This window comes from Trachypithecus francoisi, unplaced genomic scaffold (genome assembly GCF_009764315.1).
Source record: "Trachypithecus francoisi isolate TF-2019V2 unplaced genomic scaffold, Tfra_2.0 Lachesis_group0, whole genome shotgun sequence".
Lineage (NCBI taxonomy): Eukaryota > Metazoa > Chordata > Mammalia > Primates > Cercopithecidae > Trachypithecus > Trachypithecus francoisi.
Window position 1 is genome coordinate 163,023,896 of NW_022681453.1, and position 26,490 is coordinate 163,050,385.

At 38.7% G+C, this 26,490-nt stretch overlaps 1 protein-coding gene across 2 annotated transcripts in view; it reads right to left on the minus strand.

Annotated features, from left to right (window-relative positions):
• NEK11 (NIMA related kinase 11) overlaps positions 1–26,490 on the minus strand; it is a 331,953-nt gene that overhangs the window by 252,481 nt on the left and 52,982 nt on the right. For both annotated transcript variants that reach the window (XM_033212686.1, XM_033212687.1), the window contains exon 3: positions 20,905–21,070. In XM_033212686.1, the coding sequence (XP_033068577.1) occupies positions 20,905–21,070 (166 nt within the window). The remainder of the gene's footprint in view (positions 1–20,904; positions 21,071–26,490) is intronic.

Here is a 26,490-nt window from a genome sequence, read left to right on the forward strand (position 1 = left end):
ATGGGTTTACAGGGACCAACCTCCACTTTCTGATTTTTGTAATTTTTCACTTCCTTGGCTCTGCTCAGGCCCCTGCTGTTCCTCTTTCCTATTCCCTTATTCTCCCTGAATACCCAGTCACTCTGCACAAATCAGAATGGAGCTCAGCTCTTTCCCCTAGTGTCAGTAGTTACTTCATAAAATCTGTTTTAAATGTTTTAATGATATCACTCCAGGAAAAAACCCTTATAAGGAGAAAAGTTACCACATAAACCTTTAACCTAAATTATTTTGTATTATATTACCTATATATGCACCCACATAAAACTAGCAATAACTTTTCTTACACTTAGAGTTGTATATAATTATAGAATCTTAACATATATAAAACTTTAAAAGGTCGGCCAATAAAATTCCAATCAGTGATATGAATTTAATGCAAAGTGATGATTTTTGGTGAAACTAAATTGGTACTTACATTGTGCATATAGCTGCTGTAGTATAGATTCTTTTGAGTTTGGCATGCCTAGGGTACCATGTGCATTGGGATGACTGAATTCCCTTTCCTCTATATAGCTATAGCAAAACCCTAAGGAATATAATAACTGTAGATCTATGTGGGGATCCAGGCAAATCATTTAAGCATTTAGTTAAGCTCTATCCTATCACTCACTGGCAATAAGTAAAATAATACTTATTATTAAGGTCAAAAACTAACTATGATCAAAAATGACAAAATCTAAAATAGGCCAGCAGTGTCTGATATAATGTCCTTTCTGAATATGTTTTATTGATGTATTTCAATTGCTATAAAAATAAAAATGTCAAATGCTAAATTCTCTTAGAGAACCCTTAGACCTGATCCATTTTACTGTAAAACACAGAAAAATTAGAGATAATTTGAGAAATGTTCCTCTAAAGAAAAGAATGGATTAAATGTAACTGGTCTTTGCAGGATGTAGAACGCAGGCCCCATAAAGAGTGGGAGAGGTACTTACCATGTTCATGGGGAGCAAAAGTGGAAAAAATGAAGCTAGTCACAGACTACTCATGACAGAGTTATTGTTAAGATGCAAAGGAAGAACATTTATAGGCAAAGAGACAATCCAAAAGAAATTACTTCTAATGAAACAACATGAGGTCAACTGATTCACTTATAATGCATTTTTTATTTCCTTACAGTGCAATGTGCAAATATTTGCTTAGCATTTTCTCTCCTACACGCGACCATAACAAATCGAAAGTATAGCAAACATTCACTTGCAGCCTAGCTCAAGTACGGTTTCCTGATAGATTTTCTGGGCCAAGGAGAGTGTTCCAAAGTTTGGTAGAATCCAAAAATATGGTGAATTGAATACTTAACTCCTTGTCTAAAAGACTATCATTTCTTTCTCATTTTTCAACCCTGCCTTTATTTCTTCTCTCTTTTTAATCCTAGAGTTTATCAGAATTCTGTTGAGCCACACAAGCTGTACTCTCACGTTTCTATAAGTTGCAAAGAACATTTTTGACAATAGATCATTATAACATCCTGTGTAGTAGACATGAAAGTCCTTCAGATGAAAGATGACCTGTAAATATACAGTTGACCCTTGAATAACATGGGTTTGAACTGCTTAAAATGTCAGTTTACAAGCTTATAATATCAGCTTCTAAGCTGATATTTTTCAACCAAACACATACTGAAAATACAGTATTTGCAGGAATGGAAATCTGCATATATGAAGGGCTTTTGTATATATGAAGGTTCTGCAGGGCCAACTGCAGGACTTGAATATGCGAGGATTCTGGTATATCTCATTTAGTTTCTCTGAATACGATCACACATCTCCAGTGGCGGAAAGACTATTGCCTACATGTTTCCATCTTCTTCCAGAATACCTTCAGAGGAGGAGTGAAAGGAGAGAGAAAATGAAGACAATGATAAAGAAAAAGGAAAAGAAAAACTTGCCTTAAAGAAGTATCAGTGAAGCTGCCTGCTAGCTTCTTATATCAACCCAATGTTTACCGCTTTAAAAACACCAAAAATAAGCACAATTTTCTCTATGTACAAAAATTATGGCCCTAGAACCTGTGCATTTTTTTAAAACCTGTTAACCTCACTAAGGACAAGAAGGAATTACAGTGGCCACAGTGAACTGTTAACCAAGATAAAATTGATCGCTTGTGAGGCACATTAGAGAAGAAAGGATCCAACATACCACAAAAGCAATGGGACACATTCTTTAATTGATACACAGAAGTATTAAACATCTAAGATATTAAATCAATCAAAGATTTCCTCTTTAAAAGATTTCTTAGAGAAGGTGAATCGAAAAAATCCTAAGTCTTTTCTACAAACATCAGTCAAAAGCTTTAGCCATCTGGGTACGTAATCTTGTCTCATGGGCCAGAAAAAATTCACTTCCAGATATCCTTTAACATATTAGAGAGCTTTGTGTTACCGTACTTGGCACCGGGCTAAAATTTTTAAATGAATACTACAAGATTTGTTTTTATGTTTATATTTATATATGTCAGTATGTATGTTATGAATGTGTAATATATTTCTTTTTCCTTATGGTATTGTCAAAATTAAATTGTAAAAGAGAATTATTTAATTGGCTTAAAGAAAAATAAGTTCTTACATAAAATAGGTATTCCTTAAAACCTTAGAAACAAACCTAAAATATTTTTCATGTTTACATAATCTTGGATAATCTTTGGTAAATAGTAGCTAATAAAAGTATATTGGCTTGATTAACGCAGGCATACCTTCAGAGTTGTTGGCATTTAGTATAATACAGATGTACAACTCTTCTTCCCTAGGTTTATTTAGTAAAATAACTTCATGCTATCTCTATGTGACATAACTTGTCAGCAAGAAAAATAACTTAAGGTGATGGCTAGCTATTTAATATCTCATCTTTATGAGCATGTCAAGTATAATTATTAAAAGTAAGTGTTAAATAGAGGTAAGATAGGCCGGGCGCGGTGGCTCAAGCCTGTAATCCCAGCACTTTGGGAGGCCGAGATGGGCGGATCACGAGGTCAGGAGATCGAGACCATCCTGGCTAACCCGGTGAAACCCCGTCTCTACTAAAAAAAATACAAAAACACTAGCCGGGCGAGGTGGCGGCGCCTGTAGTCCCAGCTACTCGGGAGGCTGAGGCAGGAGAATGGCGGGAGCCCGGGAGGCGGAGCTTGCAGTGAGCCGAGATCCGGCCACTGCACTCCAGCCTGGGCGACAGAGCGAGACTCCGTCTCAAAAAAAAAAAAAAAAAAAAATAGAGGTAAGATAAAATTCCCATGTGAAAAATGTCCTTGCTATACTAGAAATTTTTAATATTCTTACGAAGGATGGGGGGATAAAAAGCCCTAACAAGATAGAAATAAAAATTTGCTTCCTCTACCATTTCTTACCACAGAGAGACTAAAGACAGTTGGGACTGTTAATAAATGTTCTGTGGCACATTGAAAAAGAAGTATTATAAAACAGTACATGCTCCTAGAATTATAATCCACAGATTTTCCAATCTATAGACTGCTGGTATGACATTCACACTTGCTTTCTTCCTAGTGTTCACTAGAAATTAAGGTCATAAAGGGCTAAGAATTCTAATTAAAATATGTAACTAAAATTACTAGAAATAATAAGGAAAACTATTTTACATGCAAGTATACAATATAGGTAAGATGTGCTCTTGGTAAGGAAAAGCATAAGTTATGAGGATGTGTATTGCTCTGTTAAAACAAAAGGAGAAAAATTTTTGTTCTAAAGTAGAATGATTGATCCAAAACGAGAAAGAAGTATAGGGGGAGAAAAAAACTGACTGGATATTAGAAAGTGATATGGTTTAGCTGTGTCCCCACCTAAAATCTCATCTTGAATTGTAATCCCCATAATCCCTACATGTCAAGGGTGGGACCTGGTGGAGATAAATCATGGGAGTGGTTTCCCCCATGCTGTCCTCATGATAGTGAGCGAGTCTCACAAGATCTGATGGTTTTATAAGCATCTAGCATTTCCCCTGCTTGCACTCACTCCGTCCTGCTGCCCTGTGAAGAAGTGCCTGCTTCTCCTTTGCCTTCCAACATGATTATAAGTTTCCTGAGGCCTCCCCAGCCATGAGGAACTGTGAGTCAATTAAACTTCTTTCCTTTATAAATTACCTCTTCTTGGCTATTTCTTCATTGAGAATGGACTAATACAAAAAGACTGTAGAAGAGGAACCTTGGGAAAGAAATGTTATATGTGATTCAGCTAGCTAAGATTAGATGTGCTATTTGTACATTTTTCTAAAAATTAAGCATTAATATCAAAAACACTATGAAGGGAAATTAGAATTTCATCCCCTATGTTAAAACAACTTTTTCTTCAGGTATTGGTCTACTTTTAATAGGAAATTGTGAAAAGACTTTTTGTTTGTTTGCTTTGTTTTTACCTCTTAGGTAATTGGCCAAGGAAATATTCTGTGTTTTGTCAAGATAATTAAGAAAGTCAGTAAAAGGAATGCCATGATGGCTGACTTGCCAAGATGGCTGACTAGAAGCAGTTAGTGCATGCTGCTGTCATGGAAAAGAGGCAGAGTGGCAAGTAAACACTAGTTCTTCAAGTGGATCATATAGGAGGCCATGTTTTGATTCATCAAGGAAGCAACAGCAACCCCACAGAAAGCAAAGAAAAGCAAGGCAGGACAGCTGCCTACCCAGGATTGGTGCAGAGCCAGAGGAGGCTCCCAGCTCTGAGGAAAGGATGAGCGAGAGTCCCCAGGGACCACATGTCTGCATGAGCTTTGTAATCTTGGGCACAGGAGAGGCCCCCAGCTCCCCTGGGCTTCCAGATCAACACAGAGAGCTTTGCGGACTCTGTGCAGAGCTACCACTCAAGCCCACACTGAGCTCCATGAGCCCTGGATTCCCGAGCATGCTGGTGCCAGCTGCCATAGCCCTACCAACAAAGGAGCTGAGGCTCTCTAGTGCACCTCTAGGATACGGACCACATGCATGGTGCTGAGGAGAGGATGAACTGCACATTGTACCTCATCATGGAAGGTCCAATGGCCTGGGCCCCCAGCACAGCCACCCCACCCCAACCTGAACATTCCAGCTGGTCATTGCTTTTCTTTCCTCTGGGATGGACCTCCCAGAGCCAACTAACAAGCCTGCTGCAATTGCCACTGCTGCAGCCCCTGCCCCTGCTGTCCTCAGGCTGGGGAGAGAGTAAAGAATCTAAGAACTATCATTGGCCTCCAGCATGCCATAGCTGCTATACAGTAAGGTGGCCAGACTGTTTTCCATGCAGATCTCTGACTTTGCTGCTCCTGATTGGGCAGGGCCTTCCAGCTTAGTCCCCCAGAGCAGCTGCCTCACTCCCACCTGATCACTTCAGTTAGTGGTGGTTCTTCATTTCTCTGGGGTGGAGCTTCCAGGGACAACTGACAGGCCCTCTGTCATTGACACCACCATAGTACCCACTCATCACTCCCACCACCGAGGCTAGAAAGGGAACAAACAGCCTGATTGTTGTTGCAGGCCTACAGCACACCACAGCTATCCTATGGAGAGGAGGCCAAACTATCTTCTTTGGTCTTCCCTAGGCAGAGCACCCCCCAAGCCTGGGCCCACAGCACAGCTGCCCCATCCCTGGCTGATCACTCAAATTAGCCATGGCTATGCATTTCTTTGGGGTGGCACCCCCTGAGGTAACTGGCAGGCTGTATGCCATTGCTGCCATTGTAGTCCCCACCCCTGCTGCCCCCAAGGTGGGGAAAGAACAAAAAGCCTGATCTCTCCCCAGGTCTGCAGTGCATAGCCTGGGAGTCCTAAGGCACTCGAGTGGGAATGGAGCCCACACTCTCAGAGCACTAAGAGGGGTGAGTCACAGGGGTTCATGGGCTGCAGCAGGAATAGGCATGCCTCACTCCACAGAGCCAGACTGAAAAGGTGTGGTCTATCTCCCTACTGCAGCCTCTGACTGAGGGAACTCTGTAGCCTAAACCCCTAACAGAAGAAATGCAGGTACAGTGCCAGTGATTGGAGGGAGTTCCCCCAAGGCCCAGGAGTAAACTCAGTGAAGGGGTCACCTCTCTTGCCACTGCACCACAGAGCAAGCTTGCAAGTGGCAGGAAATACAAAGGAGCCATGCAGCTGAGTAAGAGCCTCTACCAGCAAATACTCTTAAGCATCATCTACCGGATTGCAGCCCAAACTACAACAACAAAAATACTTTGCTAATATAACCCCCTGTAAGACTAAGGGTAAGAATTCAGCCCAAATAAAGAACCTGCATAGAGCTTTAGCCCTCTGAAAACATCCAGAAATGAAGCCAACTAACTATACTCAATTTATACCACAATTAAAGGAACAGCAACCTTCTCAGATGAGAAAGAACCAACACAAGAGTTCTGGCAATGCAAAAAGCCAGAGTGTACCCTTACCTCCAAACAAGTCCACTATCTCCTCAGCAATGGTTTTTAACCAATCAAAAATGACTGAAATGACAGACATAGAATGTGGAATCTGGATGACAAGGAATCTCATGAATATTCAGGAGAAAGTTGAAACCCAACCCAAGGATTCCAAGGAATCTAGTAAAATGATCTAAGAGCTGAAAGATGAAATAGCCATTTTAAGAAAGAACCAAATTGAGCTTCCACAGCTGAAAAATTCACTATAAGAATTTCATAATATAATCAAAAGTATTAACAGAAGGATCGAAGCTGAGGAAAGAATTCAGAGCTCAAAGGCCAGTTTTTCAAGTCAACTCAGTTAAACAAAAAGAAAAATAATTTTTAAAAATGAATAAAACTTCTGAGAAATATAGGATTATGTAAAGAGACCAAATCTATGACTCAATGGTATTCCTGAGAGAGAATAAACAACTCAGAAAATATATTTGAGGATATAGTCCATGAAAATTTCCCTAATCTTGCTAGAGAGGATGACATGCAAAACCAGTAAATACAGAGAACCTTGGCTAGACATCATATAAATCAACCATCCCCAAGGCACATAGTCATCAGATTCACCAAGGTCAAGGTAAAAAAAAAAACTTAAAGAGAGAAAAGTCAATTCATGCACAGAGGGAAATCCATCAGGCTAGCAGCAAACCACTCAGCAGAAACCTCACAAGCCAGAAGAAATTGGGGTTCTATTTTCAGCGTTCTTAAATAAAAGAAATTTCAACCAAGAATTTCATATCCCATCAAACAAAGCTTCATAAGTGAAGGAGAAATAAAACGCTTCTCAGAAAAGCAAAGCAGTTCTCTCTATTTAAAAAGCTAAGGTTTTTCTATAATTACGTAACTGTCTTCGAAGTATTTTAATTATCACTCTGCTTAAATGACTATTGTTCCCAGTGACCTATGATCCTATTTTAATTAAGTATTTTAAACCTTTTGACATTTTTTAACAACTTCTCAAAATCAAACATTAAATTAAGGCCTTTCGACCTCAAACTAACTTTGGAAGTTTCCCAACTGACCTCTGGAATTTCTCAAAGGAATTTTTTCCTCTCTTCTTATAAAAAAGAGAGATGTGTTAAATTGCATGGGAAGCATTGTCAAATAATAAGTGTTGCTGAACCATCTTTAAGTTATATTGCATGGGTATGTTATTAATATGTTTTCCAGAAATTATATGAAATTCCCAGAAACCTGATAGTCTTGATATATTACTATCACTCATAATTTTAATTATTTTAAAATACTGTATATATAGAAAAGGAAACAAAATTTTCTTGTCAATTGCATTATAATTAATTTTCACCAGACATTTAACCATTATCATTTAAATTCTTATCATCCACAGACAGCTAATTGTTTTACTTTGGTACCTTCCTGAAAGCTATTGAAAACAACTATAAACCTAAATTTTTCACCTTTGAGGGGATTCATGGAAACAACTCTGACAACACAGGTTTCTGATAACCTTAGGTTCATACAATTAGATTAGATAAGAATTTCCAGAACTCTAATGAATAAATTGATTGGTTCATAAAACCACTAACCCCACATCAAGTAGAACATGAATTAATTGGTTGCCAAGGAAATGCTTCGGCAGTTTTTCATACTAAGTCAGCCAGTACTGAAATTGTTAAGATACACAATTTGAGTGAGCTCCATGAGCTCCATGAGAGGTCAAATTACCTGTGATGAACTATTTCATAACCAGTGCCTTGTGCCTGAATTGGAGAAACCAACTGGTATTTAAAAGGATATAAATTCAATGTTAAGTGTGGGCTAATGGAGGGCTTGGACAGTTGCTTGGTCCTTCCTGACTCCTTAAAGCTTTAATTATTAAAAGCTCTGTACTCTTTAACTCATCAGAGGAAAGATAAAATAATTCCAATTATTTTTTAAAATACTGGCAGGCTGTCTCTTCTCAAACTGTTAAAATGGTTTATAACCAATGTCTGGTTTGTCAAACCCATAATTTTGACAAGACAATAAAATACTCAGATGATACATTTCCAGCACCTGCTGGATCATTTGAATATTTACAGACGGACATCACTCAATTCCCACCTTCAATGAATATTTTCTGGATGTACAGAAGCTTTTCCATCAAGCAGGAAGTTTGCTGATGTAACAGTAGCTAAAAGGTTATCACGAAATGTGTTTGCTTTGTGGAATATTCCTAGAGAATATTCCTCCAGTGGTAGAGGTGCTCATTTCACTGGACAAGTTATAAAGCAGTTAAATAAGTTATTACAAACACAATGGTATTAGGCAAAGCCAACTGAATTGACTGCATTGACTTGTTCAAAGGTATTACTGATTGATGGCAATCAGCTCCACTCCCCTTGGAAAACACAGACTGACCCCTTATAAAATAGTTACCGGAAGATGTATGGCCCTAATAATAGACTCACAAATCTCTTTCATAAGTTATGAAAGAACACTTTCATAAGTTCTGACATGACTTAATATTACAAGATTTTAATGCATTATGCTTAAGTATATATATATATATATATATTTTTTTTTTTTTTTTTTTTTTTTTTTTTTTTTCTGAGACGGAGTCTTGCTCAGTCGCCCAGGCTGGAGTGCAGCGGCGGGATCTCGGCTCACTGCAAGCTCCCCCTCCCGGGTTCACGCCATTCTCCTGCCTCAGCCTCCCAAGTAGCTGGGACTACAGGCCCGACACCTCGCCCAGCTAATTTTTTTGTATTTTTAGTAGAGATGGGGTTTTACCGTGTTAGCCAGGATGGTCTCAATCTCCTGACCTCGTGATCCGCCCATCTCGGGCTCCCAAAGTGCTGGGATTACAGCCGTGATCCACCGCGCCCAGCCATGCTTAAGTATATTTTTACCAGTTAAAAGAAACCCTTTGTGACCCACCAGCTGATGACAACTAGATCTTTCATGATCTAGAACCCACTGAATGGGTCTTTTGGAAGCAACACCAGAGAAAGACTGCCCTTGAGACTCACTGAAAGGGACCATACCAAGTTTGCCCACCACCCACACTACCACAAAATTTCAGGGCCTCAAGCCTTGGATCCCTACATCTCAACTCAAGAGAGCCCCTCCAGACTCTTAGGACAGTAAATCCACTGGAGATCTCAAGGTAAAGCTGACTAGGGAAGCTTTTCCCTAGTCATGTGATAATTAAGATTTCAGAATTGACAGCTTTTGCAGGGAACTAGACTGAATGCTGACTATCTCATGTTAAACCTGAATCCCTATATGATCTTAGAGATATTCTAGTTCACCATGTAACAGATTTCATTAATATTCCAAGTGTGACTATTTGTTCAAATTGCACATCTGGGCTGGGCGCAGTGGCTCACGCCTGTAATCCCAGCACTTTAGGAGGCAGAGGCAGGCAGATTACCTGAGATGAGGAGTTCAAGACCAGCATGGCCAATATGGTGAAACCCTATCACTACTAAAAATAGAAAAATTAGCCAGGCCTGGTAGCACACGCCTGTAATCTCAGCTACTCAGGAGGCTGAGGCAGGAGAACTGCTTGAGCCCAAGAGGCAGAGGCTGCAGTGAACCGAGATCATGCCACTGCACTCCAGCCTGGCCGACAGAATGAGACTCTGTCTCAAAAATATATATTTAGACTATTGAAGGAAAAAACCAGAAAAGGCCCTTCAATAATAGGTCTCAAAGTGAAATGTCCAAAGGAAATAGCCAAATTCCCCCTTGCCTTCTGGGTAGAACTTTAAAAAGAAGAAAGATACCTGTTGTTAGCATTAAGCAAGGGCTATGTGAAATCAACAGGAAGAGGGAACACTGAAAGATTAAATTAATCCAAGATCTGTGTCTTGTGCTCCTCAAGTTATTCTTCCTATTTCCATTTTACATGTTTATCCTCAAGAAAAACTATCTGTCTTGCACTTACTGTGTTCTTTAATAAACACAGCCAGATGCAGTCACTCACATCTGCAATCCCAGTAACAGGTGGCTGAGGTGGGATGATCACTTAACGCCAGGAACTTGAAACCAGCCTGGGCAACATAGCAAGATCCCATCTTTAAAAACAATTTTTAAATTAGCCCAGCCTGGTGCCATGCCTGTATTCTCAGCTGCTTGGGAGGCTGGAGTGGGAAGAGCATTTGAGTCCAGGAGATTGAGGCTGCAGTGAGCTATGACTGCACCACTGCACTCCAGCCTGGTAACAGAATGAAACCCCAATGTCAAAAATACAAAAAACAAACAAACAAACAAAAACCTCTGATTTTTCTGAGGATTTAATTATGATAGACAAGTCACTCAAAGATTTAGACACAACAAATTATGATTTGACACAACAAAGAAATACAGTTTTTAGTCTGATTTTAACTCAGCAATATGAAAAGCATTACTTTCTTTCTCTAAGCTGTGTTTAAAGAAAAAAAGCTAATGTTTTTGATGAAATGTAATGCCTTGGTCTAAGAAATTCATATTATAACATCTGTAAGAATATTCTGTTTTCTTAACTTTGTCCTTGAGAAATATTTAATACTGACTTTTATTGCTAAAATAACTTTCATGAAAATGTATTGACTTTAACTGACCCAAAATTAATATTGCCCTAAGTCTATACAGCTATCAAAAAAATGTTTTTCTTCACTAAGATTATCCCTTGAAGGTTGCAATAAAAGATTTGATATTAACTTCTAAGGTTTTCAAAATCTGCAACCCAAACTGCAACGTTTGATGGATTAATACTATCTCCTCCTTTCACCATCCCAGTTAGCCAATGACAGATTGACTTTGAAATGCCAAGGCTTTAAAGAAACGAAGAACAACCAAAATACAGTGTTCTCAACCCCACCTTTGATTGCTATTATCAAATTTTAAATCCCAAAATGATTTGCTTTTAAAAATTAATCCTTGTATTAACATTAGCAATCAAAGCACTTACAACCTTAAAAGACCAAAGAAAAGCATTCTTAGAAGCCTGAATTTAAAACAAAAACAAAAACAAAAAAATCCCTGCAATGTTTAAGGCTAAAAGGAGCTTCAAAAATTATTCTGTCCTACTTTTTATTTTAAAATGAAAAAATGAAAAAGCTTCCCTTATTAATTCACTGGATTGACAACTTAAAATGCTATTCCTTCATACCCTACCATATCTCCATTAAATAAGCATCATTTCAGTGGACCTCAAATATTATGCATCAGAATCTTCCAAGTTGCTTGTTTAAAATGCATATCCCTATTATCATAATTATCATTATCATTATCATCAATAACTCCAACTCAGTAAATGCAGATTGGGTGCAGTGCCTCACGCCTGTAATCCCAGCACTTTGGGAGGCCAAGGCAGGCAGATCATTTGAGGTCAGGAGTTTGAGACCAGCCTGGCCAACATGGTGAAACCCCATCTCTATTAAAAACACAAAAATTAGCTGTTCATGATGGCACACGCCTGTAATCCCAGCTACTTGGGAGGCTGAAGTGGGAGGATTGCATGAACCTGGGAGGCAGAGGTTACAGTGAGCCAAGATCCCTTCACTGCCCTCAAGACTGAGCAACAGAGCAAGACTCCACTGCAAAATAAAACAAAATAAAATCATGAAAAAGCTTCCCTTATTAATTCACTGGATTGACATCTTAAAATGCTGTTCTTCACACCCTACCATATCTCCATTAAATAAGCATCCTTCCAGTGGACCTCAAATTTTATGCATCAGAATCTTCCAAGTTGCTTGTTTAAAATGCACATCCCTAGACATTATCAACAATAACTCCAACTCAGTAAATTCACATAGGCCCAAGGAATCTGTATTTTTAACAAGCATCCTTCATGACTCTAGGACAGGTGGTCCATGGAACAAACTTTGAGGCATGATGCTAGGCAATAATATAAACAGGCCATGTGCTTAATATTTAGCCTGTCAGTGGAAACATTTTGTTTAATAGTTTGAAGAACTCCAAAGGCAAAAGATGTACTTGGGAAAGGCAGGGTTGAATAAGAGTCATTTTACAATAACATGTTTTTGAAAGCCTGTTTCATTACTTAGGAGAATACCAATAAATGGAGGTGAAGGCAGTGGGGGAGGAAATCCTTTGTCATTATATTGTACAACCCGAGGACATTTTCCTACAATTTTGGAAGTGCACTTTAAGAGACTGCATAAAATGTGGGGGAAATGTCAAGCCACATTATGCTTTTGAAAACAAAACAAGAAAAAACAGCTTCTAAATAGGTACTGAAGCATGCCATGAAGTATTATGATTTTCATTTCTAATAATATAAATGAACATCTTGAGTTTAGTTAGTATTTTTTTCAAATTCTTTTAGAGATAGTATTCTTTTTGCTGAGGTAAATGTAGATGAATAAGAAACATCAGAACTTAAATTCTTAAGTGATGTGAAATAATGTGAAATAATGCTTTTATCTATAAAGCACAGGGTTTTTTTAAAAAAAAAAAACAACTTTGAAATAAATAAGTGTGATTCTATTTTTAAACATTTAGATTTATATAAATTAATATGATAGCCAAAGTCTTACCCCAAATATCATAAATTCTACTGGGTTGCAGATTGCTTTCTATTAGTGAATTAGTGCATTTCTTTTAAACAAAAGTAGTTTTGCTTTTCAATTGTTAGATTTAACAATTTTAGGTAAAAATCAGTGGTCTTATTTTTTATTGTTTTTCATTAAAATGTCGAAATATTTCATAGTTTAAGAAAGAAAGTAAATGGAACAAACCAAATGACTTTAATTTTGATACTTACAAAAATCTCAAATGGATCAGTTGAGGTATATAAAAACATTAGACACTCATATTATTTACAGCCTTCCCTAACTGAACAAAATCTAGACCCACAGAATTGACACAAGATAAATTCAGGGAGGCCTACCTACTCCTAGATGGAGCTGCCCAGGAAAACCAGAGGGCCCTGATTGGACCCACCACTCTGAAAACAATGCTTAGTTCCTTCAATCAGCAGCAATCCCAGCAATGCAAACCACTGAAGACAGTCCTGATGTGTGGACAGCCCCACTGTGTGGATGCCGGATTTGAGCTCACACTAGGAAGGATGATTACCAATCAGTGTCACAATGTCAATATTCCAGGGGTGTTCCTCATCTATAAATGACCAATTCTGGGGGGTGGGGTGGTCCCAAACAGGTTTCAGGACTATGAGCAGTGGCTGTGAAGGACAGAAAAGGATTTGTCTCTAATACTAGACACAACACACCCAATATGAAGTTCTCTAAGAACCCTCTGAGAACTAGTAAGCCTGGTGGCTGCACATCATTGCCAAATTTACTTGTAATAGTCTATTGACACCCACTAGAGATTCAAGATTGCAAAACTCAACCCGCTTACTTGGTTCATTCAAATACTTTTGCATAAACAAGAAACATATGAGAAAATTTCAAATGTTCTGTTTTACAGTATAATCAGATTGGAAAGTACTTGCCTGAAAGTTACTATCAGGCCTATTAGTGTTTAAGAATTTGCGGCCGGGCACTATGGCTCATGCCCGTAATCCCAGCACTTTGGGAGGCTGAGGTGGGTGGATCACAAGGCCAGGAGATGGAGACCATCCTGGCCAGCATGGAGAAACCCCATCTCTACTAAAAATACAAAAATTAGCCGGGCGTGGTGGCACATGCCAGTAGTCACAGCTACTCAGGACGCTGAGGCAGAAGAATTACTTGAACCCGGGAGGCAGATGTTGCAGTGAGCTGAGATTGCGCCACTGCACTCCAGCCTGGTGACGAAGCGAGACTCTATCTCAAAAAAATAAAAAAAAAGAATTTTCATATTTCTTCCTTTTGGCATGAATCCTCATACTAAAGGCTGCACACCAATACTCAAGAGGTAAAAACTAGCTTGCCTTCTAGAAAATAGCTGGAGGGCAGAAAGGGGGGTAACAATGAAATAACGAACAATTATAATAACTTTCATTATTGAGAATCTACTAGGAGAAAAGCTCTGATAGTCACTTTTTCAACATTCATTATTTCAAATCCCTATAAAAACAAAATATATGTTATACTCTCTTAAGAAAAACAGGTCAGAGAAATGAAATAAGCTGCTGAAGGAAATGCACAAAGATTTGAACAGAAGATGCCAAAGTCTACATTTTCCACTATTTAAAGCCCTATCCAGTCTTCCATTGAGAGAAAATAAAATTGTCATATCATGAGATTAAAATTTTGCATTTGTGTACAAATAGTTTCTATGAATATGTATATGTATTGTAGAAATAGAGATGGATAAAGACATAGAAAATAATTGAGAATAAGCCAATAAAAAGAGCAGCTATCCCAATACCCCTAGTCTTAGTTCTGCCCTGGATGTAACAGTCAGAAAATTACTCCACTCTCTGGGGTCCTGTTTCTTCATCTGTAAAATGGAATTAATAATCAAGAATTTAATTCTCCTCAAAAAAGGATAGGGACATGTTAAAAAGACACAGGAGCCAACTTGAAGGAGCCCCATTAGCCAAAGTTGGAACAATTTGAGCAAAATAAACAGTGATGGTACTGGGTGATAACCCATATAATATTTTAAAATCCATGAGTTCATACTAATATAAATAAATAATTGAAAAAATACATGGATGGAGGAGAAGAAGCAGCTCTTCCTTACAGGGGAATCCCAATCAGTAAATACAGAAAGAATGAGAGAAATATATAATCACAATTAGGTAAAGACTAGAGAGTAAGAATCACTGCAGGCAACTTCCACTGAAAGAGACTAAAATCAGTGAGTGAAGATTTGAAAAGAAACAGGCTATTATTAATAGAAAACTCTCAAACTATCTTATCCAGGATATTTATCAATTTCAAAGGGAAAAAATAAAAACTTTACAGTGAAAAACCCACAAGACAGAATCTTAACCAAGTGATCAAAGTTAACATCATCAGTAATAAGATACAGCCTGTACCCCTTAATATAATGTACTGAGAAGAATACAATACTACCATTGCAGTAGTCTTGCCAAGAATATGTAACCTCAATCTAATCATGAGAAAACATTAGATAAACCCAAACCGAGAAACATTCTACAAAATAGCTTGCCAGTACCCATCAAAAGTGTGAAGTTCATAAAAAACAAGGCAAGAAAGGGAAATTGTCACAGATTAGAGGAAACTAAAGAAATAGAACTAAATGTAATGTAAAATCCTGGATTGGATCCTAGAATAGACCAAAGGCATTAAGGGGAAAACTAGTAAAATATTAATTTTCTGGTTTTGATAATTAAACTATGATTATGTAAGTTGTTAAAATTAGGGAATGTATTTAACTGCAAACATATTACAATTAAAGGTGAAGTATTGGGTTCCTAAATCACATCCCATGCTTTTCTATCTCTGAGTCTTTTATCACATCATTCGCTTTAGCTGAAAAGTCCTTGTTCTATTCTTCTTGGCCAAGTTTTTCCCGTACCGTGAACTCAAATAGAATGCTAGCACCTTCATGGTTCCCATGGTCAGAAGTCATTTATCTCCCCTATTACTCCCACAGCACTTTAACCACACCCTTACCATAACACGTACCACATTCCCCCTTGTATTTTAGTAACTGATATGACTCATTAATCCTGCCTGACAAGATCCATTAAGTATTATCATATTATCTCTGTTATGCCACACAATGACTATAATTGTATCTGAAACAGACCTGGTGCTCAGTAATGGCTTTTGAAAAGACCCTTGATTACAATTGCCATTGTGAACTTCAAGTTTGCAAGGCATCAATAAATAATCCAGACTGCCTATGTATTCATATGCAATGAGAGCTAGAACTGCCAAGGCAAAAGGGAGCTCACCTCAGGTTAGCCAGCATATTTTTTCCTATTAGAGGACGCATATACGGAAAGTTAAATTAGGATCAGAAGGTTGCTGGGGAAGCAAGGAGAATAAGTTGGGCAATTTTCGTGAATAGAGCAACAGGCTAAATGGCTTGATCATAAAACTACACCCACTACAGGGCCAGACTCTCCTGTTCTCAGCTCTGGGCCTCATCTTTGCTTAGTGCTGCATCAATACTGACAAATTTTTCCTTTATGACTATTTGTCTATTTCCACCCTAAATATTCTCTCCTTTTTAAATTTTTTTTTATCATTTATTTTGCCATTCTCAGCCCTGGCTGCATTTTAAAATCACCTGGAGAACTCTCAAAAACCCTGATACCTGGGCCATTCCCGAGGACCAATTAAATCAGATTTTCTAGAGGTGGGTCTCAGGCCTCAGGATTTTTGATAGCTCTCCAGGTGATTCCAAGATGCAGCCAATGTTGAGAACTAGTACTATATTGATAAAATTTTTGCTTACCTATGTTAATATCACCAAGCAGAAAACAGACAAGTTCAACATTTCCTGCCTTTTTCCCTGATATCATATGTTCTCTCCACCCCCCTCTCCTGAGGATATGTGATCTCACCTATTCTCTAGTGTGTCTACTAATTTAATGCCTAGGTTTCTGGAGACGCCTTGTCTTCATCCAAATGGAAGGCTTTCAGGCAGTATCTCACAGGCCTCCAGTGCAGCACATTGTTAGGTCTATCAGCACAGTAAGGTAGGACAAAATACTTTTAACATATACAACAGGCAGAAGGATTCAATATTTTATTATTACCATCAGTGTTTGACAGAAATGAGGTGGGAGGCAGCTGGAACCAAGAGGTAAAGAGTACATCCAAAAATGTCTTGAGTGCTAACTTCTTTGTGGTTCACTATGTGGGTCCACGATGTGATAGAAAAATGAATCAGAAAAAGATCAATCCAACATGCTGAGAATCTGACATGGTTCATATGATGTAAACTGTGCTTTGTACCATGAGAGATAAAGATGCTATGAGAGTTGGGGGGATTGGGATTGGGGTGGGGAGTGATTTCTAGCCAGGAGATTATAAGAGGCTTTGTTTATGGGAAAGGCACCTTGTTTATTGGAACCTTTGATTATGGGAGAGGGGGTGGCATTTAAGCTGGGCCTGGGAGTCAGGGTAAGATTTGAAAATGTGGGACTAGGAGGAAGGGCATTCTCAGAGGATATGGCCTAAGCAAAGATGAAAAGGTGTGAAACTGTGGAGGATGGGCAGTAGTTCCATTTCCTTCCTACATGGAGGAAAATAGAAGACATTAATATTTGAAATATTCTGTCATTCTGGTAGTTGTGGAACTATTCCCCATCAAAGATTTGGTTAAATCTTGACCAGAAATTATGAGAGTTCAGTTGTCTGATGTTTAACACTCATAATCTGATGTATGTGTCCAAAGGGTTGGGTAGTAGATGCAGAGGCCTCACTCATGCATTTATATATTTCAGTCTTGAAAGGCCCCAAATTAAATTACAGAAGAGGGAATCTGGAGATAAGAGATCAGCCATTTCAATGGTAGTGATAGCATTTTTCTATGAGGTGCAATTTTGGTCACCTGCCATTTCCTATACTATTATTTTACCTTATTAAAAAGAAGATAACACCAGCCCTGTGCAAGTTAAGAGTCAATTTGGGTCTGATGATGAGAAATATCTCTGTTAACAAGAACGGAGCAATCTGTGCAAGTCACTCCTCAGGAGTCTGGGGAAGTGGCAATCTGCCAGCTCAGCGGCACACAGAGCCCAGGCAGCCCCACAGCTGTCTCTCAGCACCGCCAGCAGCCATTACCATGGCAACAGCCCCTCCCAGGAGAGCAGCTCAGCCCACTGAAACCATCCATCATTTAAAAATCAACACAGATGATTCCGGATGAGATCCTGTGCAACAACCACAAAAATTTTATAGAACTGTCCTTTCTAAGGACATAATTCAGACAATATAGACTGTGAATTCTATGGGTGATTCTCAAAATTCAGTATGCTTTGGGCTCATTTGGCGGGCTTGTCAGAACACAGATTGCCAGAACCCCACCCCCAGAATTTCTGATTCAATGCAGCTGGCTGGGGTAGAGGCAAAGAATTCGTATTTCTAGCAAGTTCCCAAGTAAGGTTGGTGATACTGGTCTGGGGTCACACTTTGAGAACCACTGGGTTACATACTAGCATTGTATCACTGTTGATTTCCTGATTTTTGATTACTGTACTATGGTTATGTAAAAGAATGTCCTTGGTCTTAGAAAATACTCAAAGCTATATTATATTTAGGACAAAGGAGTATCATGTCTGAAACTTATTCTCAAATGGTTCATTAAAAAATGTAGATAGAAAGATACAGCAAATGTGGAAAAATAACAATTTGGGAATCTGGATAAAGGGCATACGGAAGTTTATTGTGTTATTCTTGTAACATTTCTGGTAGTTTAAAATTACACTAAAATTATAAATTTTTTCAATTAATACAGGGAAAGAAAGTTATAGCAATATATACCATGTATGTCTAATGAAATATGAATGAATTAGCCACATATGGTTATTCACATAATGAATTAACCAATGAAGCCACATATGGTTATTTATATTTAAATTAATTAAATTTAATAAAATAAATTTAAATAAAATTTAACATCCAGGCCCTCAATTGCACTATTCACACTTCAAGTGCTAAAGAGCCATGTATATGACTAGTGACTACTACATTAGACAGCAAAAGTATAGCCCATTTCCATCAGCACAGAAAGTTCTGAGGAATAGTGCTGACTACAGTTTAAAATATTCTAAGACACGGAAAAAGTCTTTGAAAAAGTCAATGTCCTAAAAGCAGCAAGAGAGATAGCAGTAACAGTTTAAGCAGTATGAGTCAGTCGTTTCTAAAATAACAGTTTATTAACTGAAGGAGGCTAAAGAAGAAATATGATGAAATTACAGCAGGTGGATCATAGTATGCAACATATGCATATGCAAGTATCTTTAGCTTTGCATGAATTGGTGACATATTTGCCAGAGTAACTATTCAATATCACTGGTCACACCTGTCATCATCTTACTGATTTTCTCAACAATCCATTGGATGACGGACAAGCAGATATCCAAATGACCTGGTTCTTCTCCACTTACCCTCTGCCCTGTCCACTTTCCTCCAAGCAAAGCAGGGTTAAGACATAGATGGGAAAATACCCAGCAAGGCCAAGGCTGACCTGAAGGGGAATGGCCAAGACATGGAATATTTCAAACTTGTTCAGATATTTTAACTTGGCTATTGGTTTCATTTTGGGTGACACATCAGCTAATGTGTAAAGCAGGCAAGGTTGTTTTCGCTGCTATCCCTTCTCCTTCTGAGCTTCTTTTCTTTCTCCTGTCTCTTCTTTTTTCTCTCTCAAACAAATGGCACCTTCAAGTTAGGTCAAGTTGTCCAAAGTTTCTGGCCCAAACAGGACTGTCTACTCTAAAGAACATCTTTTTTTCCTCATGTCTTTTGGGCTCCAGCAACATCCAAGCGATAAGCTGACTTCATCCTAAAGTATGAACAGCACCACATTCTCCCAAGGTGCATTTGGCTAACCCTAGCTTCTATAATATTCTGGGAGATACTTTTTGAGCATAGTCATCTTTGGGTATTCTCTGCCTGACCCAACCCCTGTCAGTCCCCTCTCCATAACCTCTCAGGAGTAAACACACAGATCCACACTGCAGCTACACATGTCCATTTTCCCCTCTCCCACTTCTCTAAGCAGCTTCACACTCCCTTGGGACTCAGTAAATACACAGCTATTACTTGGACAGAACTCAGAGTGGTTGGAAAAATTGTAAATACCTCAAGCTATAAACCACAAATTGATAAATATGAAGAATTCTTGTGGGGAAAAAAGCCATACTTCCATTTCTAAACTTCCACTGAAGAAATTAAACCATAGAGCTAGAATTCAAAACTCAGGACATGTACCTCTACTCTAACCAAGCATCTGTTAGAGCATTTAAATGTCCATCTAAACATCAGACCATTCTAGAAGGTCTGCCCCTCCCCCATCAAAAAATTGTTGAAGCATTCTTCTGCAGTAATTTCTCCTTTTTTGTTTTTTTGTTTTTTTCTTAGAGATAGGGTCTTACTCTACCACCTAGGCTAGAGCACGACAGAAAGGTCACAGTTCACTGAAGCCTTGAACTGCTAGGCTCAAGCAATCCTCCTGCCTCAGTCTCTTGGCTAGCTGGAACTACAGGCTCATATAACCACACCCTGCTAATTTTTAAATTTTTCTGTAGAGATGTGGGGGTGGGGGTGGGGGGGGGTCTCACTATGTTTCCTAGTCTGGTCTCGAACTCCTGGACTAGCAGTCCTCTCACTTTGACCTCCCAAACTGCTGGGATTACAAAGTCCTCTCACTTTGACCTCCCAAACTGCTGGGATGAGCCACCACACCTGGCCTCCTCCTTAAAATATATTCGTTTTTACTGAGTTTGCCAGTGGAGGGAAAAACCCTTCCTTAGAAACAAGTTTTATCAATTATCTACAGATAATCATTCCTGGCTGCAAGACATGGGATCCCAGGTCTTTATAGTTCAATTTATGGTTTGATAATTGGACTTTTAAGATCTCTTTACAGAAGGCTTTTTACCATTCAGCATATTTTTATAAAGACTTCCAAGAGAAAAGGAGAGTCTCACCTCACAGTACTCCGTGATAATGCAGAAATTATCTTGCTCCACAAAACTTGCATGGAACTTGACAATGGCTGGGTGGTCCAGCTTGGAGAGGAGCTGGGCTTCCAAATTGGCCTGCACAGTTTCATTTGGATTTAGTTCTCCAACAGATATCTCCTTAAGTACCTTTCTGCAGTCAAAAAAAATTTTTAAAAACATTTACAGCCGACAAACACATTTAACAAATATCATCAAGTGGTACAGAGACACTAATTAATGCCCAGGTTGTGACCTACTCATATATCTGGTATTGCCTATTATGACACTGTGTCTCCTGGTGGGACCTGGGCCTGTTTTCCTGTCCTGCTTCCCCAAGGCCTCTGACCTCCTCATCTGTGTACCCTACCGTTCTATAAGGGCAGACATGGAACTAATCTTGAGCAATATTGCTGGGGTGGCCCTTCCTCCACCTCTCTAGATGTTTCAGTGTCTCTTGGTTTCTCTTATAGTTATCTATTTCTGTCTGTCTCTTTCTATGTGTGTTCATACACACACACACACACCACACACACACACACACACACATATGTAATCCATCACTCTCTCTGTATCTTATTCTTTGCCTCTTTCCTTCTCTGTGTCTGCCTCTTTCTGTGTCTCTCTTTGCCTCTGTGTATGTATTTACACGTATTTACACACACTCACAGGCATGCTTCTCTCTCTCAGCTTAAAGTTTTCCAAATATATTTACTTAATATCGGTAGGAGCAATATTTATTTATTTTCTTTTTAAAACTATCCTTGGCATATCATACTTTATTACTACCAGTATTTAAAAGGAAACATTAACTAAAAACATTAATAGAGATATTTAGTATTTCTAACATGTATAAATGAAAGAGCTCATTAAATCCCCAAGCCATTAATTTAAAAATTGTGATAACTCTGTGAGGAATAGACCAAAACATTATCTCTTCCCATCTAAGAAAAAAAAAAGAGTCTGATAAACAAATCAATTATAATACCAAAGTGTAAACTAGACTATAGGAAAAAAATACCTTAGAACACCAATTATGTTTGCAGACACAGTCTGTTGATTATAAGTAAGCACTGGCAGTTCATTAAAGCAAGTTCAGCAGGACCCGCACTAGAAAACATTTTACAAAAATCTTCCTTAGGAGTAGCTACCTATGCATGTCAATAAAAATGTATTATCGTAGAAAATTTCTTTAGGCCCTTTAACCAGCTCATAGATTAACCATCATTCGCCAGTCCTTCCTAACAGATGCTGACAGATGCCCTTGCCACAGGGAATGCCTCCAGCTAGTAAGCTCTCCTTGACATGCCCATGAACTTCTGCCCTCCCAGTTGAGATGTGTGCTTACCCAAGTCATCGTGTTTATTCCCAAGTCTGCTAATGCCAGTTATGCTCATCATTGTAAATTTACGACTTCAGTATAACTTAAATGAAGAGTGAGCGTGAGAGTTATCTCTGCTAGGAAAACTAAGTCAAATGAAATCCAAAAAACTTGAAAATAAAAAGTTGCAAAAATAAAAAGCTGTCAAGTACCTGAAAAGACCGTTCTGAAAAGGTTAAAAATGTGAAATCTAGTATTCTAAATTCAGATTGTTACAGAAAAATAAATCTAGAAAACTAGGTCCTAAAAATAATATAACAACAATATATATCTTACGGATACAGTTTATGCAAAAAAAAAAAAAGATGAAGTCTCTAACCAGAGGACACTGGACACTGACTATACAGCCCAAAACTGGAGAAAATGTACAATGATATATTTTAAGTTGATGTAAATGTTTCAATTAATGTCATTTTATTTTAAAATTGTTTCCTTTTTTTAACCAAGTACCAGCTCCAATCACATTGGAGAGCAGAGCTTCTACCATTTTTAAAAATGTGATTATATTATTAACTTTTCAGTAATTCAAACAAGCCTCTCCCTCTGTTTTATGATAGAAGAACTGTAATATCCTCAGGCATTACCACAGGTAGAGCTTTCTTCTTGTTTCATATTCAGGGTCTAGAAGTTTTGATATTGCAGTCAGCACACTATTGTATAGTATTCCCCCATACCATTTCTCAGTGAGAGACTACAATCAAAATAAATAAATAAATAAATAAAATTTTAAAAACTCATTACAATTCTAAATTAGGAAATCCATCCTACAAGCTGACAGCCTAAGTAGGAAAATGTAGAAAGTGCCCTTATCCTATTCTGGGGTTGGGTAACATTTGATTTTTTTTTTTTTTTCCCAGAGCAGTAAAAGCTAGGTTAAGTTTACATTCTCCAAAAATCTCATAAGGAAAACCTTCTAATCCAAGATGACCATTACTGGAAGTCACTTCCCCTAAAAGTTGAGTTCCCTAAAATTTGAGTCCTTTAATATTTTATTCACTTTAAATGTTCTCCATAGTCTTCCCATTCTGAACTCATCTCATCCCCAAAAGACACCAACAGCAGGCATAAGCTGCTTCCACAGAGGAGGCCAATTTGCATTAGAAAGGGCAGCTGTGCCTCAGGAGCCTCACAGACAAGGACTCCACTATGACATTAACAGGTGTCTTTCAATGTGACTGCAACATAGAAAGCTGGAACACTTGTCTTCCTTCCCCTAACAGGTGTTTTCACATTAGTTTCAAACACATTAGTTTCTTATTAAGTAGGCTCCTACTTAATAAGAAGTAGATTCTAGAGAAATGCCTGCTTGGTAACATTCTGTAAAGACTGTTCTATCAAGAATTTGGTTTAAAATGACCTAATGTTATTAGGAGTGGCATTTCAGACTGTTAGTATACCCAAAGAAGCTTGAAATGACATACAAGACTATGTTTTTTTGTAACTACTGAAGATTACAAAGCAGCAGGCGAAGCACAATGACATCTTCGTAGAGTTTTTTCAGTAATTTACTGTACCCCAGCTAGCATGCAGTTATAAAAGTCACAGTGGTTAAGCTTGACAATATAAAGTCTTACAGACTTGCAATATTCTCTTGCTGTGAAGGAACAAATGCCATAAAAAGCTTCAAGATACTTATTTTTCCTTGCAAACACCAACTATTGTGCAGCAGAGCATGAGACTTTACATACAAAATGTAACTATCTGAGCCCCATCTGGCACCCTGATGATAAAGCATAACACATTTGTCCACAATTTAGCAGATGAAGGGAGGGCTATTAAGACAGGTGATATCTATTATAATCATCTCGTAGATGATGCAGAGACATTCACCTTCCTTGCCTGAAATCACATCACTGAGCTGACAGAGGAAACTCTCACTGCATATCACTTAATACGAGATCCATATCAGCCAAAGACAGCATGGAAACTTACCAAGTCAGGGACAGCTTGTTACTTGCTCAGTGATTCCCAGTCTGTCACCCCTCCTAAATAACATGACAGACATTTATCTTATCAGAGCCTCAACTCAGGAGAAATTTCATGCCAGTAGCAAAATTAGGCATCCCTTGGAGACGTACTCATTTTGCAAACTTCCCAAGCTACATGCTTTCTTTCTTTCTAGAATCAGCAAACTGACAAACTTTGGAGAATAACTTTGGAGATTCGGGATAACTATGGCTAATTTCATTCCCTTGAAATTGGCCTACATTTTGTAGAAATGGGGAAGATGATATCTTTGAGTTATTAATGAAGGGCTATTTTTCTCCAAATTTTCACATATCTTTTCACATTTTCCCCATTCAACCAGCAGCATACACTGCTTCAGGAAAAAGGTGACATCACCACAGAGAATATGAGTCAAACACACGTCTTGAGTTTTAAAGAAAAGACCAAGGCTAAAGAGAAAGGATCTGGAGGAACATATGAACAGTGAGTGGGTGAGCATTCTTCTGCCAGGTGAGAAAGAGATCAGGGGAAGGGGACAGGGTCAGAGGGCAGGTAAAAAAATTAGGAACTGCTGAGCCCTTGAAAATAGTTGCTGTGCTATCAGGTCCAGAAAGGCAACTAAAAAGAGAACTCCGAGATGGGTAGGAAGGTCTGAGAGGAAGAGACCTGTGCTCTCCCTCCAAAGTAGGGCTTAAAGGATTGCAGAACACCCACATTTTCTTATGTCCAGCAAGGGTAAGGAGCTGCAAAAAACTCTCCAAGGGGCGTGTAAACAGATGGGCCTAAGAGAGCTCTAGAATCTCCGGTACCCCAGGAAGGCGTGGGAAGCAGCAGAATGAGATGACATCATGCAGTCAACAGCCATCTCAGTGAGGGCCAGTCAGCTGGTAGAACTGGAAACCTTTGCAGTAGAGACAACGGTCCTTTCCTTTCTGATTTAACTATTAACATTCATTACAGGTAACTAGTAAATACCTACTACACGACTACAGTGTGGTGGGCACTGAGGAGTTAAGGTCTCTGCTTTTGTGTCTACTGGGAAAGATAGACAACAGGTAAATGTGCATGAATGTGTGTATATATCATGTATGGTTGTGTTTTTCAAAACTTCCAATTCCGATGAATGCTGTGAAGTTGAGGTAAGGATGTCTGAGGCCCTTCTGCTTTCAGAACTGTGACCCTGATGTGATCAGCAGCTACTGTACCCACTTCGCCTAAGTCACGGGAAATTTTCATTTCAACTTAAACGAGTAACTTTTTGGCTTTGTATTTTGCTCTGTGTGTGTGTGTGTGTGTGTGTGTTTATCATTTGCCTGTTTTACAAAGAGAGATTATCAAATATAATCAGGAGTTTTAAGATTTTTCATCCCTCTAGGAAGGGAGGAATTATTTTTATCTGCCTTTCTTAAATGGGAAGGTCTCTTTTTTCTAATTTACAAGGAAATAGTTTCATTATAGAAAAATTTGAAAACACAACATAAGGAAAATATTACCCACAATCCAACATAGAGACCATCAGAATTAACATTTCTGTGTATTTCCTTGCAATCTTTTTGCTACATGTATTTCTTAATAGTAGAGACCAAACAGCTTACACAATTTGCTTACTGCTGTTTTCATGAGACATTATGGTAGCAGACACTTGTCATTTGTGGCTGCCCACTTTAGACAGCTTCCTTACATTGTGGCAGATCCCTGGGCTGTGAGTCTTGCCTCCACTGGAGAGAGAAAAACAGACAAACCAACCCTATGACTCCCAGCCTCCCTTGAGCTTGGGTGCTGATGTGTGACCTAGGTTCTGTCAGTCAGCTGCATCCAGCCAACACTCTGACGTGAGTGTGAGCTGCATCAAGAAACAAGGCGGCACACGGTCTCCATTTTGCAAATACACGTATCATCAGAAACAGCATAGCCCTGAGCTCAAGGGCAGTAGGTCATTTCATTGGTGATGTTCTGCCCTCTAGCCTGCTCCCCCAGCCCTCCCACCACTGCTGTGAACTATCTGTGTTCTATAACAAATCCTTTTCTGCTTAAACTGGCAAAGGGTGGCTGCTCTTACCTGCACCTGGGAGTGCTGACCAATGCAATTATGCATCACAGAAGTACTTTCAGGTGTTACCACAAATCACTGTAGACACTTTGGGGCAATGAAAGCCAAACCTCCAAAGGTCTGGCTCATTTGGTTCGTTTTTATTTCCACCTTAGACTCTTCTAATGCATTTAAGGCTGCGGTAATTCTTTCTCCA